Source organism: Phanerochaete carnosa (assembly GCF_000300595.1).
Source record: "Phanerochaete carnosa HHB-10118-sp unplaced genomic scaffold PHACAscaffold_238, whole genome shotgun sequence".
Classification (NCBI taxonomy): Eukaryota; Fungi; Basidiomycota; class Agaricomycetes; order Polyporales; family Phanerochaetaceae; genus Phanerochaete; species Phanerochaete carnosa.
Window position 1 is genome coordinate 1 of NW_006767865.1, and position 859 is coordinate 859.

The 859-nt window shown below is 52.5% G+C and overlaps 1 protein-coding gene across 1 annotated transcript; it reads right to left on the reverse strand.

Annotated features, from left to right (window-relative positions):
- Positions 1 to 167: 167 nt before the first annotated feature.
- Positions 168 to 683, reverse strand: PHACADRAFT_70969 (uncharacterized protein; the record flags this gene model as incomplete). Its single annotated transcript, XM_007402556.1, has 2 exons — positions 168 to 580; positions 647 to 683. Coding segments are annotated over 2 exons (450 nt in total), but the record flags the coding sequence as incomplete, so codon positions are not given.
- Positions 684 to 859: the final 176 nt, after the last annotated feature.

Here is an 859-nt window from a genome sequence, read left to right on the forward strand (position 1 = left end):
TACACAGGCTTGATTCCTGCATTGCGGCACGCTGCCTTGTACTCGGTGGGCGTTACATTGGGATCTGATCCCATGGCAAGAACGTCAAGGACAGGATTCAGCTCACGCCGTGGTAGCGGAAGGGGGAAGTGGCAATCGAGTTCGCCAAGCTCTGCCTTTGGCGTAGGACATACAGGGCATTCGCCAGTCTTTGTACAGGTTACGAGCACCTGTTCAGGGTAATCACCAACATATGCCGCATAAATTGGATGGACACGCCGCATCACGCCATCTCCAGAGGACATCGGCAGGCCACCCAGGCCAAGGTCCTCAAGCAGCTCGAGAAGCCGGCACATGCAGAGATGGAATAAATTTGCTTGTGTGCAGCGCCTAGCTGCTTTGTTCTTGATGTGCTCGAGCTTCAATACTGGCAGGTATGCCAGGAGAATCTGCCCTCCCTGCGATGGCCTGCTCCGAATATCTTTAGGCAAGTTCCCAATGGTGAGATACACAGGATATGCCACCTTGTTACGGAAGAGGGTAAGTTGCATTTTGTCAGACGAGATGATGACTGGCATAATTGTAGCGCCCTTCGTCCGAGCTTCAATTGCATCCTGCACATGCGAATATAAGCACAACAGCTCACAAAACAGCATCAGCTGATGACGCACCTGGGCAGCCCACCACCATCGACCAGTGTGCATCTCATGGAACAGCCGCAGCGTTTTGTCCGGATCAGCATAGTGGCGTTCGGGAAGAAATACGAGATGCCGCGCAAACTCTGGCTCTCCGTACAGCGAACGTAGACATTCAACAATATCACGGCAGTACATGTCGAATGATTTGCCAGCAATGACAATCTCTTCTCGGTGGAACTTCG